The sequence below is a fragment of the Manis pentadactyla genome, chromosome 3 (genome assembly GCF_030020395.1).
Source record: "Manis pentadactyla isolate mManPen7 chromosome 3, mManPen7.hap1, whole genome shotgun sequence".
Taxonomy (NCBI): Eukaryota; Metazoa; Chordata; class Mammalia; order Pholidota; family Manidae; genus Manis; species Manis pentadactyla.
Window position 1 is genome coordinate 128,012,729 of NC_080021.1, and position 16,517 is coordinate 128,029,245.

Sequence of the window (16,517 nt, forward strand, 5' to 3'; positions counted from 1 at the left end):
TTAAATATATTTTCTGAGTCCTTTTGGGGTGATTTACATATAAAATAAAAGCAGGACAGTGACTGAGTGAGTTCATGGGCCTGTGAGCTCCCTCCTCCAAGGCTGATCATTTGGAGCGAGTCCCCGCCAGGACCCCCGACTCCCTCCTGAGGCAGGACAGCACAGGGGACAGGCCTCCGGGGATCCCTGTCCCCCTCCTGCCATCAGAGACATGCCTGGGTTAGGACAGCTTCCATATCTCAAGCTGTTACAGTGAGAGTCTGGGAAGGAAAAGGTAACTCTCTACAGTTCTCAGTTTTAGAGAATGCTTTTTTAGGGGCCCACAGAACTGAAAGAAAATTGGACAAAAATAATGAATCTATAAACAAAAGCTGGTTTCATTACCATAAGCAGTTAAAATACATTTCACTTCCTTATGTCTGACGGTCTACAAATTCTTACATTATCAATAACCCCAATTAGCTAAACAAAACTGCTTATAAAGGTCACATCTGATTGCACTGCAAGCCCACACAGGACTTCTCACCATTCTGCAGCACATGCAATATTATTCCCTCTTGAGTCACTGGGCAGCATGACACTCCGGGTAAAATAAATACTAAAGCCCGTGGGCAAAACTAAATTGCCTTTAAAAGATCTTAAAAAATGGAAATTATGCTACTATTAAAACCATTTGAGCAAAAATTTCAACCCGCACTCAAATACCTGGAGGGAATAATACTTGCTAAGCCTGTTTCCCCAGTGACTTTTCCTTTATTAACATCACTCCTGCCCTGCTGTGCCTCATCATGTGCTCTGTGGCCTCCTACTCACTACTTGGCAGTGGAGCACCTCATGACACAACTGAGCTTTCTGGTGATTCTTCAGAACCAAGAGAACCATCCAGTGTGCAGCATACACCACCGCCACCCCTTCAGGAGGAGAGGGACCACACGGGCAGCAAAGAGGGGCTTGGACTGCAGGAGGAGGAAACCAGAGAGGACGCAGATGGGGGCAGCCTTCCTGACACAAGGCAGTACAGACAAGGTGGGCGGCAGAGCCCTGGAGAGGAGGGGAGGCATGCCCGCCGACACAGAGGTCCAGCCAGGGAGCAGGTCAAGGGCAAGGAGCAGGACGACGAGGACGACGAGGACAAGGACGATGAGGACGAGGATGAGAAGTGGACTGTCAGAAGGGACACGTTCCTGCCACCCTCGCGGCACCCAGGCCCTGCCCTGCCCCAAGCCATGCCCCGTCTACCCAGCAGCTGCTCCCTGTCTTATAGGACCATCAGCTGCATTAGTGCCCACCTCACACACATCCCGCCACTCATGGCACCACAGATTACAAGTCTGGAGCTCATTGGTAAGAGATGTTCACATGTTGGTTTTATCTTGTGCTTTTAAAGTAAAGAGCCCTCACTGCCCATGAAGGTTACATTTTAATTTCATAATATAAACTGGGTCCTGGTAGACTAATTTCACAATCTTCAAAATATAAATAAACTTTGCAGAAGAGACATGTGTTTACTGCAGTCAGGTACAAGGCAATTGTCTCCAAATCAGATCATGGCTCCCAAGGATTTTTCCGTAAAGTCAGCCGTGCTGAGTACGACTCACACAGAGTCAAGCATACTTTCAGCATGCTCCTGAGCCCTGACCCACGCATGTGGTTGTGTCAGCACTGCAGTTGAGGCCTGGCACACTCACCACCTCCTGGATTCCCTTGTGCCCCTGCTCTCACAGACTGGCCACCAGTCTCCCATCTCCAGTGTTGCCTTTCCCAGGGTATCATGGAAATGGAGCCACACAGTACAGCCTTCCGTTAGGCTTGCCTCTGGGTGCTGCACAGCAGTAGCTTGCCCCCCTTACCACTAATTGCCATGCCACTTTTTGGAAAGACCACAGGTACTACCAAGGGTGTCTGGGTCACTTCCAGTTTGGGGTGACCCTGCACATGTCTACCATAAATATTCAAAGCCAGAGGTTGTGTGGGCCCAGGTTTCCTTTTCCCAGGGAACACCCAGGACTCAGGCTTCTGGGTGACAGGTAAAACACCCATGTTTGACTTTGTAGGAAATGACCAGCCAGCTCCCTGCAGCAGCTGGAACATTCCTGCTGCTCTGCACTGTCAGCTGTCCCCTTCCTTAGCCATTCTGGGGGCCTTGCACAGCCCAGTCCTCCTGCCCATGCTCCTACAGTGCCAAAGGGAGGATTCTGGAGGAATGGTGGGATGAGGTGTGTGTGAGGCTGGTGGTGGGCTGACTGGGCCAGTGGATAACCTCGGGTATCTGTCTGGGGACAAAGCCCATGCGGAGTGGCCCTGACCATGCACGGGTGAGAGCATCAGAATGGGGCTCCAGATGTGTCTTGGGGGAAATCACAGCAATAAACTACCTCAGAAATAATGACCATATAAATAATAATCAGTGGACATGGTCTGATACCTTTGTTCAGGATGGTCAGTCTTAGGTAGGACTTGGCCAGGGCGATGGCTTTCCCAGCACATTGGAGGCCTCCTAAGGAAGTCCTTGCATGTCTGAGACCCCTGCTCCAGCAACACCCTCCTCACACAGCCTGCATGCCATGTGTGATCTGCTGTGAGAAAACCCAATGAGTGAAAGGCTAATGTCTTAGAACCTATGTTCAGTGACACTGTCTTGGTTTTACAAGGCCACCATGTGGTTTTTGCATCACTATTTCTACTACGTTCATTTTCTGGGTTTAAAATAAACTGCGGTACTTAGCTAAATGTCAAAACAAAATCCCATAAATTTAAGGCATGTAGGAAATTCTGTAGATTGAAATTGTTGAATTATAACAGTAGACCTGGAGGTGAGCTGAGACATTATCCCCCAGATTATTCACAGGAGACTGATGCTCAGAGACATGAGCCCCAGAAGCACTGACACAACAGCACCACATTTCTGGTCCAGGGTAGATAGTATGTCAGTGGGAAAATATGAAGGACTACGAAAATCAGCTTCTATATAACCTTCAGAAACACCTTTGTGGTGAGATGCCCCATGAGTACAGAACTGTTGAGCAAATCACAATCTGGCTATTTCAGCAGCCGCATCTCAAGCATGATGTTCTGGAGCAGGCAAGTCCTGGGTGGAGGTGACTGTGAAACAGCCTCGTGCAGGCTGTTTTTCTTCCAAACATGCATTTGCTTATTATCTAATGAACATGCCATCCTAGATAGGGGCAGTGCTCTCCCAGGTAAAGGTCTCTTCTGCTGTGCACACATGTGCATGCATGTGCACACACATGCACATGTGCAAACATGCAACAGGCCTAAAGTACAACTACTCTGTGTCCTAGGCAATCCCATCACCTCTGTTCCAGATGAAGCATTTAATGGGTTGCCGAATTTGGAAAGGCTTGATCTCAGCAAAAATAACATCACCTCTGCAGGCATGGGTCCAAAAGCTTTCAAGGTAAACACATGCTCTAGCTGGTGAGTAGCAGGTGTCCACCTGGACGGTTTTCCCAACATTTGTACCTGCAACAGGGGTGGGGGGTGGATGTGTGACTCGTTTCCTCCTCAGTTAAGAGTATCTGACATATTTCTAGCTGGCGTTCTTATGCTTCACCTTAGCGCACTGACAACAGCATCCGTGTTTTTCATTCAAGGAGTGGTTTCTCCCCAAGTAGCTGAAAACATGTGGAAAATTGGTCTCTCAGCACATGAGGTATTTCTGGGAATAAGGGAGAGGTTATCTGGAAACTCAATGAACATTTTTGGGCCGGCAAGACAGACCTTCCTTACTTTGTGCCAGGAGCAGACTCTGCTGGAGGGGGGGCTCAGCAATGGCAAAGGGGCTCAGATGACAATCAGCATGGGGCAGGTCGGGGAAAGGAGAGGGAAAATGAGACGACAGGAAACGGCTCAGAATAAACCTCTGAGATGCTCAGATTTGACTAATATTTTTTTGGAAAAGAAGAAAACAGAGGATCAAAGAACTTCAGAGAAACAAAGGTAGAAGCAAAAAGGAGGGCCTGTGTGCTAACACACCTTCAGAAATGTGTGTGGGCTTTGCAAAGTGCAGCAGGATACACTGCATCACAAGGTCAGGCTTCACGCCATCCACGACTCTGCCCCCTGGACACAGACCATGGGCCTTGGCATCCTCATTCCCAGCTCTGCAGGTGCCTCTGTGTCCTTCCCACCAGGCCCAAGGCTGGCTTCACCCTTGCCATCCTTGAACACGGCAGCCAGACTCATGCATTTCTCATACTGATCAAAAAGGAAAATACTGCACAAATTCACCTCCTTTTCCTGTTTTGGGGTTCTCTGTCCCATTCCCAAACTGCTGACGTTTGACTCTGTGCATGGTTGACATGCTCCACTCCACTCAGGGCGTTGGGCTTGTCAGGCCAAAGAGCACAGAACCGAGACATGAAAATGCACACGCAGACAGTCGAGGTCTCTGGGGTACATACAGGAGCCATGTGTGATGCTGAGCATGTCATCCTGAAGAATTTCCAGAATAACCACTGCTATTTTTTGAGTGTTTCCATTAGTGCAGATAGAAAACTGAGGCTTACAAATACACTAAAAGGATTCAGACTGCTGCCCTACTCACACCCCTTACAGATTCATATCACTGCATGGTTTAATTAAGCTAGTACCTACTGCTGAGAAGACGAAAACCTAAGACCTAGAAAAATATGACCAGTCTAGACTGACAGGAGCTTTCTCTTGCTTACAAAAACCACAGGGTAAGTGTGGGTAGGTGGGGTACAAAACCCAGCAGATGCCGTTTGGTGAAAATGCCTGGGAAGAACTCTACGGGCAGATCAACACCCACCTGGCAGGAAGGGTGTGGGGTGCTGTCTAAACCCGAGCTGGTGGGGATGGTTGGGAGACTAGAAACTACTGCCTTCTGACCAGACATAAAATTAACTCTGAGATTTGCCTTTTAAGCTTCTGAACAAGTTAATGCGCCTGAACTTGGATGGGAACAAGTTGGTAGAGATTCCTTCCAAACTGCCATCAACGTTAGAGGAACTGAAAATTAACGAGAACAACCTTCAGGCTATCGATGAAGAGCGCTTGTCAGGTATCAGCACGGGCTCTATGCCCTATCCTTATAACCTTCATGTGCAAAATTTCATTGCAGCCAAATGAGTAACCTACAGGATTAGGCACCTTACCATTTAAGGTGATAAAACTTATCTTAACTAGTGAAACTTTTAAAAACTATCTTGAACTACCCTGGTCTTTAAAAAATACTCTAACTACAAATAAGCCTTTGAGCCATTTCAGGCTCTCATCCTTCCCTAGTCAGTGACCCAAGAGCAGGTCTGAGACACCCCGGGTGTGGTGCTGCAGGGCTCTCAGCACACCTTGCCCACAACTCCCGCTACTCCATGTGCCCTGACATTTTCATTTGTCACATGTTGATGTGTAGCTTACATGAGAACTATGTGTAAGGTGAGTAAGTGGGCGCTCGAGGCTGAGGGCGACCCTGCAGTCACAGCATGTGCACGTCATGGTCACCACCATGGCCCTAACAGTCCTGCTCCCGAGATGGTGGCTGTGGAGGTTCTGCCACCTCGGTGTCAACAAGGCACATGGGCCCCACAGGGCCAGGGGTTGATAGGCCTCAGGGGTGTGGCTGCTGCGGAGGCTTGGCAGGGGCGCCGGATGACCAATAGGCGGTTTCTGCTCCGAGCTGGCTGACTCACACTGTCATGTTGTGAACCTGGATAAAATATTCAGTGTTACAGCTAGCCTTTCACAAACTCTAGCTGGCCTTTCACTAGATTACATGCTTCTATAAGACAAAACTGCCAGATTTTTCTCTGTATCTTCCAGCTTAGCATAGCTCTTGAGGTATATCGGGCTCAACACACTTTTTATTTATCTGAAATATATTTATTATGTTAATGTGGACAACAAAGCCTTTAAAAGGATGAAACAGTTATTTCCTTTCACTCCCAAAACTTCACAGAACAAAACCCTTGTGGTGATGGGAGAAGCAACAGGAATGAGAAGTGGCCAATCTGAGGGTTAGAGTTATAGCGACGGTTTTCCAGACTGTTTTCAGGACACAAGTGAAAGATATTAATTAACAAAAATCACGATGGGCTATGACATATGGAAAAGACTTAAAAGCCCAATTTCTAACTGCCAGGTGAACAGAGGCCAAAGGAGCACCTAATTTAGATCAAATGCACTAACGGTGAGGGCACGTCACAGCTGTTACCAAAACGACATGATAGGAGGACGTCTCCCAGTCCTGCGCCTGCCTCCTGCTCGCTCCCCTCCTGGCTCTGTGCTCCATCACAGGGAGGCCTGGCCAGTGAGGGGGCTCCCTGCAGTCCCCTTGTCCAGACAGCCCTGCACTGTGGGCAGAGGGCTCCACTGCTGTTCAGGCTGGGCTCTGAGTCCTCTTGCCTCTGGCTTCTCGGCTCTCCCCACCCCCAAAAGGAAGAACTTCCTACCAACATCCTGCTTAATAAACCCTCTTTCTACTCCAGGTCTAACTGCAGGCGCCTTATCTAATACTGCCCTGGCTCCCGTTACATACACACCATACACTTTTTCTATACACGCAAGCACTCATAAACCAAAGAGTAACTGTAACATGACACACAGCATCTATCTGCATTGCATGTATGTCTCTGTCTTCTGGGAGGTCATGTAATGACCATTGGTCTACTTCTATTATCTGTTTTCACTGGAAATCTACTAAGTCCCCCAAACCTCAACTGTGTATTAGATAAATAAGCTGGATTCTCAGATTCTCTAGCTTTGGAAACTGAAGAGAGGGGAGAAAGCATACCAACGAACCACAGCTTACTGCTCGGCCTCTCTAATACTGTCTCTCAGCCCTTCAAGGGCTCCTAAACACAACCACCAGAGAATGTTCTGTCATGCTGTCCGCTGCCCAGGGACTCTTGGCTGCTGAGGGGAAGCCAGACCTTGCCCATGCACAGAGGCCGGCACAGCCCTCCTTCACCCCAGCCCTCACCTGCCTGCAATGGGCCTCAGTCCCACCTCTGGGCACCTCGGTCCTCACCTGGGTGTGTGCCCCCCAGCTGCCTTTGCCCACATCTCCCTTCCTAACAGCTGGCCCTGCTAGGTCTACACTGCTACCCTATGGTGCCCCTGAGGGCGCTGAGCTGTGCAGGGTGCTCAGCAGGCCCAACGACTTGAAATGAGGAGCGTGTTGTCCCTGTTCTGGGATTTTGGCCACTGAGCAAAGTCCAAAGTCACATCCTGAGTGTCTGACTCAGGCCCCTCTGTGAATCATCACTGCTGGGCCACCCGCCCTTAAGCTTTCAGCTGATACAGACCATTCCACTCCTGAGGCCAGGAGAGACATTTAGAAAAAACTTGTTAGTATAAAAGCCTTTCTTGGTAGCTCAAGCTGAATGTGTGGAGAATTTTTTAATTCTCCTTTCAAAATGTCCGTCTCCTGCATTCTCTGCCAGGAAGAGAAAAACAGCAATGGGAATTCTCTGCTGCAACCCCCTAGTTCAGAGAGAGGTTTGCCAGGCAGAGTGCTCTGTGTCCTAGAAAAAGGACTCACTCATGCGTTACACTCCCCCATCCATCCCCGAAACCTGCCACCCCACACCGAGCTGGCTGCGCAGAAAGACCTTCCACAACCTGCTACACCCACTCCCCACCCCAGGTCCAAGACCCTGCCTGGCCACCGCTGCCTCTGCGGCGCGCCCCGGCTCTCATTCCTGCCCTGCTCTTCCCTCCCCCTCTTCAGCCTCTTCCTTAGTCAATTTCCATCACACGCCACGAAAGTGACTCCCTGCAGGCCCAGAGCCCCCACGAGAACATGCACTCAGCATGCCGTGCTGGCTGAGCTGAACATTCTGGGTTCAGGAGTTTTAGGGAAAGACTGTATATGGGGATACAGATACAGAAGCTATGGCATCTGCCCTCCAAACTTAACATTTCACATTTGTAAAGATTATAGAAACTGCATGGATTTTCAGTTATCCTAATATCCTGATAATTTTATTTTTTTACAGACTTAAATCAATTGGTCACCTTAGAACTGGAAGGAAACAGCCTGAGTGAGGCCAATGTCAATCCTTTAGCTTTCAAACCTTTGAAGAGCCTAGCCTACCTGCGTCTGGGAAGAAATAAATTTAGAATTATACCACAGGGTCTTCCTGCTTCAACTGAGGTACTAATAACTTTCTTCTCATGTTTTACAGTTTAACTGCAGTATACTACAACAAAATAAAATAAGATTCTAAGATGCATACTGAACTCAGTTTTGGTGTTGTTTACAGAATTTACTATCATTTGAGCATTACTTTCTCTTAAAATTATGAGTCAAAGTTATAATTACTAGCAGAGACCCTCAATAAGGTGAAAGTTGGTCCTGCTAACAGCTCGTGGGGAGAGAATGGGGAAGATGAACTGAGGTATGAAAAGAACCTACAACTTGCAAAAACTGCTCTGAATTGCACAGTGCCTAAAGCCGTGAGCTTCCCAGCTACTACCAGAGGCCATGCACTGTCTTGTCTCCAGCCCCTGGAGACACTGCTGAAGCCCAGGTTTGTGCTCTCCCTTGCTGCAGCAAGGAACACACTTCACTGAGGGGTTCTAGGGGACCTTACTGCTGAGTGTGCACCCCAACTCTCTGCATGAAGAGTGGAGGTCTGGCAGTCCAGCTGTGGCCCAGGGGGCTTCCTCTGAGCTCTGTTTCTGCCATACATGGCCACTCAGCAAGAAGGCAGGACATAGCTTTCCAGCTGTGGACCCACCAAGCCAGAAGAGAGGGACTTAGGCCTCAATCTGCTTCTGCCACAGCCACCCATCCTCCTCCTCTATCTGCAAATTAAGATATGACCTCAGAATTTATCAAGTCATAAAGATCAAGGTTGCAAATCCAGTGTTACATCAGAATCACTTGAACCCTAAAGAAATACAGACCCTTGACCCACCCCAGACATCCTAAATCAGGGTCTTTGGAAGGTGGGGTCAGCAAATTTTAAATGGACAGTGCACATGCACAGTAACACACACACACAACTTGCATAATACAAAAGAGCGGTGTGTCTCCATTCCATGCCCGAACCCCCTGTCCCTGGTTTCTCTTTCCAAGGGGACCCTCTCCCTGGCCTGGGAGATGCTATCCACACAGGTGTGCTCTGACTCCTCGTAAGGAGTGATTCTAATACACAGCCAAGTTTGGGTGCCGCTGAGTAAATTACCCCTACATACACAGGAAGGTAAAAGCCAAAAGCTAAAAATCACTTTACCCATTTTTAACAAATACTAAAATTAAGTGACAAAGAGGGGAAATGACTGCATTGGAATAGAAAGTTACACTGGAGGTACATACCAATTCTGCTTGTGATTCCAACAGGATCTCAGAGAACAACTCCCTCTAACGCCAATGGATCTTAACTTGAAGGCAGCTAGCTGATGAAACTTGGCAGTAATTCTAGCAAACTTCACTCTTCTATCAATTCTAAACAAATAAAATATTTATAGACAGCATGGGCTTGGGAAGCAGGCAGAGCTAGCTGAAGCTGGGGCCCGGCGGGACCATCTCTCCCAGGTGTTCACGTGAACCTGGGCCCGTTTCCTCTCTAGGCCTGGGCTTCCTGTTACTAAATAGGGATGATAATTTCCCTATTTTCCAGGGTTTTGAAGCCCAAATGAGATAATTTATGTAAATGAGTTTTGCAAATTGGAGTTTTATACAATTATTATGGAATGCTGTATTTTGCAACATTTTATGGTTAAAAAATAAATAAAATAATTTAATTCCATAACCATGATAGACAGCACATTTAACTTTTTTTAATTAGTAGGGAAACTTGACAACTTAAAAAAATGAACTCAGTTTGAAGAGCAGAAAAAGACTCCAGGTGATACTGATGAGAACAATCTGTAATGCCATTTTAATCTCTGTGAAATTGAATATATTTATTCAACAAACAAGAAAATTAACAGTTTTTAAATCTTAACTATAGGAATTATACCTAGAAAATAACAACATTGAAGAAATAACTGAAATCTGTTTCAACCATACCAGAAAGATCAGTATCATTGTACTACGCTATAATAAAATAGAAGAAAACAGGATTGCTCCTTTAGCCTGGATCAATCAAGAGTAGGTATTGGTACGACTTCTTCCTCTTGCCATTACTGAACAGGATACAAATGTGGGAGATGAGATAGAGGGCACAAGATCCCTTCTCAGTGATCCTTCCTTCCTTCCCTGAAACTCAGCTCCTTGTAGGGAGCTCAAGCTATCCATGGCCTGCCTGGTGTCACAGTGGCCGAGGTCATAGCCGGACGCCCTGCCAGCACAGTGCTGAGCCCGAGGTCTGACAAGTCCCTCCCACTTTGCCCCCCCTCACAGGTCAAGTTTAAGTGAGCTACCTCCTCCTCCCAGGAGGGATGTTGTCCCCCCTGCAGGTAGAGCACCCAGCCTCACTGTCCTCACCACATCACCGTCCCTCCACGCTGCTTCTCTACCTCAGTCTCACCAACTGCATGGTGTGTGGCTTAAGCATGGAGGCAGAGGCAGGACCCATTGTCCTGGAGAGGGCTCAGTGGCCAGGCAGCTGCCGCGGCCAAGGGCCAACCTGATGGAGGGGACAAGTAGTGTGGGAAGGCCAGCCCAGTCTGTGGTGAGGGAACGGGCCTGGGAGACAGAGCGGGGTCAGGCATCCTTCAGAAGGAGGGCAGAGAGGAGAGGCCTTATCAGCAGGATGTGACCTGGCAGGGCAGTGGTCTTCATCAGAAGGCACAGGGGAGGCTCCTGAAACAAGCCAGGTAGCTCAGCATGTTTCCCAGACAACCTTTGCTAGATCCCACCGTTTATCCAGAAGTGCTGGGGGCCAAGTCAGCAGATCAGTGGTGGAACAAGAATGCACAAACCCCACACACCACCACATCCTTGTTGGAACCAGAGATGGTGTTAGGGACAGGCAGGCAGATGCTGGCTAGGACTTGACTTCATTCCTGATCTAAGATTGGCCTTAGAGATGTTGGGGGTCTGCTCTGGGTTCACAGTTACCCAAAGATACGAGTTTTCCCTCTGAACTAGAGCAGCCAGATGGAGGCAGGCCCCAGGCCACCCCACTTGCACCAGCCTGTCAGCATTGGGGCTCTCAGTGGTTGCCCTGAGGCCCCACCCTCCCTCCTCTCCTTGCTGCAGAAACCTGGAGTCGATTGACCTCTCCTACAACAGGCTCTACCACGTCCCCTCCTACCTGCCCAAGTCTCTACTGCACCTGGTGCTCCTCGGGAATCAGATCGAGCGCATCCCTGGCTACGTATTCGGCCACATGGAGCCAGGCCTGGAGTACCTCTACCTGTCCTTCAACAAGCTCTCGGATGATGGCATGGACCGCGTCTCCTTCTATGGGGTATACCATTCTCTCAGAGAGCTGTTTCTGGACCACAATGACTTAAAATCCATACCCCCTGGGGTACCGGACATGAAAGCACTACATTTTCTGAGGCTGAACAACAACAAGATACGGTAAACTTTGGCTTTTTCAAGTATCAACTTAAATTGCTGTAGTTATCCACAAATATGATTAAACACCCATTGCATGACGTCTGGGATTTACTTTAAGGGAGAACAGTGACAGAGGCTGCTTTAAACAAGATTGGTACATGCTAAGAATTGTCGAAGCCAGATGGTAGGTGCAAAAGGATTCATTATATATGTTTTCTTCTAAACTTCCAAATTAAAATATTTTAAAACAGACTATTATTACCTAAACTTGGAATCTTAGAGATAGGTTGAAAAGAGACTTCAAGGCAATAGATATGGTGCTGCTCCCATATATAATTTAAAAAACTCGAACTTGTAGAGTATAAAACCCACATATATGCTAAAATTAAAATGGCTTCTATCTAGATTTTTTTTAAGGCAAAATTCTGAATAAATTCATTGAGACTCCATGTCCCTCACTTCTGGGGATGCATTATTCTATGTGTCCAGTCTGCCTGCAAAGCAGGGATATGTCAAGAGTGAACCTGAAGAGTTTAGTGGTGCAGGCAAGAGGCAGGTCCTTGAGGATTATGCCCTAACTTCTCCCCATCTCTTCAGTCTCAAACACAAATTTCTAGAAAGAAAACAAAACAGAGAGAATCCAGATCTTACAAAGCACTGAGGGAGGGCAGGGAAGGCTTTGTAAGATTCTGTATTAAATATTTTCGCTAAAATGCTTCATAGGAGGCATACTATGCCTCTGACTGCAAGGCATTAGGAGGCGTGCCTTGTCTGTCTGTCCCTCTGCTGTGGGATCTCCGTGGCCATGTCTGGTGTCTCCACTAGAACCAGTGGCTTCTTTCATAGATGATTGCTGCTTGAATGTGTGATTTCCAAAATGCTGAATTCCTATTTTTGTCATTGTCACATTTGTTACCTGGAATTCCTCTGTAAAGCATTTTTTCTTATCAACAAGAGCCACTGTGTTACTCTGAAAGTTAAGATAAATGCTCAGTTCTTTCCTTTCAACTGCCAATCAGCGTAAGAAGTTGGCTATGAATCTGTAATGTGCCAGTGATGAATGTTAACTACATTTCCTGTGGGGATCACGTCACAGTATGTCCAAATATCAAATCACCACATTGTACACCTTAAACTAAAACAATGTTAAATGTCAATTAAATCTTTATAAAGCAGGAAAAAGTGACACATATGCATTACAAATGAATGAAAAAGATTATAAAATATAGTAAAATGTTAACAGTGGCTGCCCCAAGAAATAAAAAGAAATTGGTGGCTGTTTCTGCTTTATGATTTTGGCTTTGGTTTCTGTTCTTGGCTTGCTATTCCCCTCTAGAGAATCAATGTACACTTATGGTTTTATTTATTCAGAATGTTTTAACTGGTTGTAATTATTATTCGTTTTAACCTCCCCTCTTTGGTGGATGGCAGTCTCTGGGCAGCTCCTGTCTTAGGATAGGCCCCCATCAATCTTGGGCGGCTCACACTTGGATTCCTTACTAGAGACCTGCACCAGCCTCACTCCCAAACCCCTGCTCCTCCTAGAACAGCACTCAGAGGCCCACCCCTGAGCAACAGGCATGCGTGGCTTTCTCTGTGACAATATGTCAACAGCTTAATATTTTCAGATAAGGTCATTAGTTTGTTTTTAGATTTTAGGAACTGCTATTTTCTATTTGATTACTGTTATTTTTATTGTTAAACATTTATATGATTCCAAAGTCAAAGCTGTATAAAAAGGTATATTAAGAGAAGTCTTTATTCTATGCCTGTCCCTTACACCATATTCCACCCCCTCCATAGGTTAAATTTTATTAATTTTTAGCTTACCCTTCCAGTATTTCTTTCTACAAATATAAGCATACACACATACACATACTCATATTCCACCAACCCCTCCCACAATTTTTAAATCACTACACAGAAGGATTTATCTTCTCTCTAGAGAAAAACTGTGTATTTTTTATACTCTTTGTATTTTAAAATGACCAGGATATCCTGGTTATCACCCCATATCAGTATATAGAGAATTTACTCATTCTGTCTTACAACTGAATAGTATCCCATTATGTGGATATTCTATTCAACCTGCTCCAGATTGACAGACATTTGACTGTTCCAATCTTTTGCTACTGCAAATGATGCCCTAACATATAACTGTATCAAGCGTTGTTTTGTATTTTTCCAGTCGAACTTTGAGGCAGCTTCGTGGGAGTGGGATCGCTGGTTGAGAGGATAGAGCCCATATGTAGTTTTGCTAGACACTGCCACGCCTCTCCCCACAGCTGTGCTGCTCTGAACCCCTTCAGTGAAGTCTGATGCTCCCCAGCCTCATCCTCAGAACTTGCTGAGGAGCTTTTGGATTTTGTGTGTGTGTCAAATCTAGTAAGTGAGAGTGCAAGGATGGTTCCCACTCACATTACCCTTATGAACAAAATGAGCATTTTTTCACGTTTACATATCAATTCAGGTTTTCTTCTGTGAATGCTAACCCAGGTACACTTTTTTTCTGCCCAGGTTTTAGGAAAGCTCTGTGTATTAGCCCTTTATTTGTGACCTAAGTCGCAAATACTTTCTCCAAGTTAGTTTAACTGCATTTTTAAAAAGCTGTAGCTAATTTATTAATCTTTTCTTTTAGTGCCAATTGAGTCATAAATGGGAAGATTTTTTCCCATATTTAATCCCCAGGATATAACTATGCTTTATTCTACTATGCTTCAGTTTTCACATTTAGATTTTTGACATACTTGCAATTTTTTCTGGTGTATAATGTAAGAAAAATATCCAATTTATTTTAAAAAGAAAGATTTTTAAACAAATGTAAAACAACTTCTAAATTATGAAGGTCAAATATTATGAGGACCATTAGTGACTTACATGTCTATCTTTCCTTAGGAACATCCTTCCAGAACAAATTTGCAGTGCTGAATATGGTGATTCAACCCTGGGACATCTTCATCTTGAAAACAATTACATTAAAACAAGAGAAATATCATCCTATGCATTTTCATGCATAAGATCATATTCAAGCATAGTTCTTAAACCACAAAATATCAAGTAATCCAAATCCCCTTTCATCTTTTATAACTGTACTCATGAGTCTGTGGTAGAGCATTTGTTATCAGTAAGGGACACAACCTGGCTCGCCATCCAGATGAACAGCCCAAATCAATAAGTGGCCTTCCAACAGCTGCAGGGTTTCAGCCTCACACTCCAGAAAGAAGCCACTGCGAAGTCCCTTGTGAGAGGCTCTGCACTGATGTCTAGACTAGGGGCTCCCTAGGTCCCTGTAAAAGCTATGTGTGTTAGGGTTCAAAGCCAAGAAGTGTACAGCAGGAAAAAAACACCAGGTAGTATTTATGTATTAATGTTATTATCCTACTGTTAAAATATTAATTTTCTGTAAGACCCTATGCCTCAATTATTGGCATAAATACACCTAATTACCAGCCTAAATTTAGTTCCTTCTATTAATTACATTGTAAAATTAAAACACTATTGTAATGTTAGTTTCCTGGTTCAGAACTGTACTATGTTTATGCATGTGGGTTATTAGCATTAGGGGGAGTTGGAGGATAATATGTGAATTCTATACTACTTCTGAAACTTTTCTGTAAGTCTAAACTTTCTGCACAAAACAGTAAAACAGTATTTTACTATCACCCTCATTATTCTTTACTCAAGATCAAAAGACTTTATGGAAAGCAGTGGAGCTTGCTTACAATATTGGGTAACTATCTTTGACTATAACCTTGTAAATGTAAACCTACTGCATGAAATTTTGAAAATTTGTCCTCCATTGGCCATTGCTGGCACAGATCTTCCCTCTAATTTCCTCAAAAGGTATCCTTTTATTCAGTTCAATTTAACATAAAGTGATTACTATGTATTAGAAACTACTACCCAAACTATATAGCATTAAATTTTTCATTATGTAATAACCTCTTATATTTATTTATAAAATAATTTATGAAAGATACATACAGAAACAATGTCGACTTTTCTTGGTATTGGGTTCTATGCCTTGAAAAAGAACACCAGGTTAGGAACTTCAGCTCAGGTTACTCCAGCTTTTCAAACTTCAGTTACTGGGTCTTCCGCCCACTTTCTCACTACCCACTTGACAGAGCAGTAGTGGGAACCAGGCAATTAAAACATCTGGAATGTGGCGTGCATGTGAGTGCACCAGTCACTACAGATTTTCACATAAAATTGAGAGCCACTAGCATATTCAATCAAAGTTGACTGGTCCCTGGGCAACTTCCAAGATGTGCACATTTTATGTACCCCACTTGACTTAATGTTACTTTTAAGCCTTTCTTTCTAAGTGCCCTCTCTCAACAGCTAGGATTTTGAGATTACAACATGAACAAGGGTAATAATATGCTGCAGACGGTTAGAATCAAGGGCCAAAGGCTTATGTGTGGCTAAGAACAGAAGTAGAACCTTATGGGAAAAAAAGCTGAGATTTATAACCAGTTTAGGAATGCAAAAGACAGATAAAAACAGGAAGACAGGGCTACCCACTCATGTAGAGAGCCCAGAGCAACCTGCTCCTCCTCACTGTGGGAGTGTAGACACTGTGACATAAAAGCCCTAAGGCAATCTCAGCTGTTCACAAAGTCGGCATCTCAGACTGAAAAATGGGAGTCAACAGAACAAGCGCCCTGGAGCACACAGGCACCCCTCACTCCTGCCTTGTGTACCCTGACTGCCATCAGCCAGGTCCAGACGCTGTTCTAGAGACAGGGAATCTGCTCTCTTGGAACACACTGTAGTAGAGGCAGACAAGCTGCCAACTGGGCAGATGATCAAGGAACAGCCTGTTGTGATGAAGCCGTAGAGCAGGGGGCAGTGTGCAAGGCTGGGGTCCTGTACTGCTTGGGTTCGGGTGTGCAAGCTGCAGGAGTCACAGGGCAACGTGGCCACCCCCAGCAGCCGCAGGGTTACACTTCCTGTGTGGAGGGATGCATGCTGAGACTCTACTGTGTTCTCAGGGACACCCTGGCAGTGGCAGAATCTCTAGGAAGTCTGAAAGTCAGACTGACTGATGGATGCTTTATTGTTAAGTTGGAAG

The 16,517-nt window shown here is 45.6% G+C and overlaps 2 protein-coding genes across 7 annotated transcripts in view; one reads left to right on the plus strand and one right to left on the minus strand.

Annotated features, from left to right (window-relative positions):
* ECM2 (extracellular matrix protein 2) overlaps positions 1–15,419 on the plus strand; it is a 76,022-nt gene extending 60,603 nt beyond the window's left edge. For 4 of the 5 annotated variants that reach the window (XM_057498435.1, XM_036896884.2, XM_057498436.1 and 1 more), the window contains 7 exons: positions 868–1,344; positions 3,303–3,418; positions 4,909–5,044; positions 7,980–8,137; positions 9,942–10,081; positions 11,135–11,461; positions 14,336–15,419. In XM_057498435.1, the coding sequence (XP_057354418.1) occupies positions 868–1,344; positions 3,303–3,418; positions 4,909–5,044; positions 7,980–8,137; positions 9,942–10,081; positions 11,135–11,461; positions 14,336–14,501 (1,520 nt within the window). In that variant the 3' untranslated portion in view covers positions 14,502–15,419. The remainder of the gene's footprint in view (positions 1–867; positions 1,345–3,302; positions 3,419–4,908; positions 5,045–7,979; positions 8,138–9,941; positions 10,082–11,134; positions 11,462–14,335) is intronic. The other variant, XM_036896885.2, reaches the window with a different exon arrangement.
* CENPP (centromere protein P) overlaps positions 1–16,517 on the minus strand; it is a 266,012-nt gene that overhangs the window by 61,279 nt on the left and 188,216 nt on the right. The window lies entirely within an intron of this gene.